At 46.3% G+C, this 1761-nt stretch overlaps 1 protein-coding gene across 1 annotated transcript; it reads left to right on the top strand.

Moving 5' to 3' along the window:
- The first annotated feature begins 527 nt into the window (after nucleotides 1-527).
- Nucleotides 528-1405, top strand: LOC147981532 (uncharacterized). Its single transcript, XM_087514002.1, has one exon. The coding sequence runs from the start codon at nucleotides 579-581 to the stop codon at nucleotides 1173-1175; it is 597 nt and encodes a 198-aa protein (XP_087370128.1). The 5' UTR covers nucleotides 528-578; the 3' UTR covers nucleotides 1176-1405.
- The last annotated feature ends 356 nt before the right edge of the window (nucleotides 1406-1761 follow it).

The following is a 1761-nucleotide window of genomic DNA, read 5'->3' as shown; positions in this document are numbered from 1 at the left end:
GCTGGCCTATCCTAGCCCACGGTTAATCATCTATAGCTAATTAGTAACATGCATGCATGCATGGTTATTTGACCGTAAGATAAAATGGTAATCATGCATGCAAGTAGCATAAACAGGCATTCAGTGGTGGTGTAGGCTTAATTACCTTGACAAGATGATCCTTGGTGCCGGCATGAACGTGGTTTGGATTTTTGCCATCTGCTAGTACAATACCCTCCAACTCCAAATTCAACTACGGAAACTTCCACGTTGCTGCCTCCTCTGCTCTAATGTCAACTATTCAAGCCTCGAGCTAGATGTGTTCATCAGTGGATGCTAGCATGCATGTGTTTTAGAACTATTGACCCAACGTGGATGCGATCACGATTAGAAGTCAGTCATCTCGTTTACTTTTACCTGCACCAATTAAGGCACTAATTATTCTAGGCCTCCACCTACAGTTGAGACATGACTTCGTCAACAACTCCACCAACACCCCCAACATGCATGGCCGGAAGCACCACTATAAATATCCATTGATATTTCGCTTAGAACTCATCTCATCTTGCAAGAGTACACACTTCCATAAAACACACACAATGGTAGGCACAAAGCTAGTAGCCCTCGGCTATGTTGTCCTCTTGAGCATTGGACTGGCCAATGCTGCAAGGGTGGTTAGATTCGGCAGTGGAAGCGCCACGGGAACGGGGGCGGGAGGAGGAGAGGGTGGGGGAACTGTAAGTGGTGGTGGCTCGGGTGCTGGGAGTGGAACTGGGTCTGGCGTGAGTTCTAGTAGTGGTAGCCATGCAAGCGGTGGAGGTGGAGGTGGCGGCGGAGGCGGTGGCCAAGATGGTGGAACTGGATATGGTAGCGGGTCCGGCTCTGGCTCTGGTTCCAGTCAATATAGTCAAGGATCTTCATATCCTTATGGTGGTGGCTATGGTGGATATACTAGCGCTGGTGGTGCCGGTGGTGGCGGTGGTAGAGGGAAAGCTAGTGGTTATCAAGGATCTAGTGGATATGGGGCTGGTAGTGGCACTGGTTCTGGCTCAGCTACAGCTACTAACAATTGGTATAGGCAAGGTAGTACAAATGCAGATGCTGGTGGAAACGGTGGTGGCAATGGAGGAGGAAGAAATGGTGGGAGTGGTGCAGGCAAAGGTGCTGGATCTGGGTATGGCAATGCCAACCCCTAGTCCCCTTCATGTGAGGAATCTAAAAAAATGGAGCCCAACCTACTGTACTATGTCAAATTGATAGCTTTGACTCTTTTTTCATTTATTTGTTATCATCTTACATATTATCAAATAAGGGCTTCATTGTTCTAGTGGAAAATGTACTAGTGTTCGTGATATATTCCAAGAATGTTAATTGTCAATGTATCACTATTTATATGTATTAAGTTATATACCATCGGTTTGGCCAACTGACTTGCAATGGAAACTCTTTGCGTGTCTTATGGTTATGTAACATAAGTTGCTCACTTACGGTTAAGTACCAAAAAATTATCATTTCAATGATACATGTCGTTTCACGAATGGCGTCAGTCATGTAACACATATCTCACATACACCACTTTAGTTTTGCGTAAATTTCTCTCGCTGGCTAGTGCTTCTTGGGAGTTCCAAGGCTACGAACCCCCATCGTGAGACCACACCCCAATATCCTTCACATCCTCGGTCACCGACACATTGCTTTGAGAGAGTGGTGATCATCACAAGCCGTACTAGGTCACACCTATCATGACTTTGTGCCATGAAGTCACGAACGGTGGGAAGGTGC

This window comes from Triticum urartu, chromosome 3A (assembly GCF_056163025.1).
Source record: "Triticum urartu cultivar PI428250 chromosome 3A, HENAU_Tu73, whole genome shotgun sequence".
Classification (NCBI taxonomy): Eukaryota; Viridiplantae; Streptophyta; class Magnoliopsida; order Poales; family Poaceae; genus Triticum; species Triticum urartu.
The sequence above is the reverse complement of the archived record's forward strand: the minus strand, read 5'-3'. Positions and strand labels throughout refer to the sequence as shown.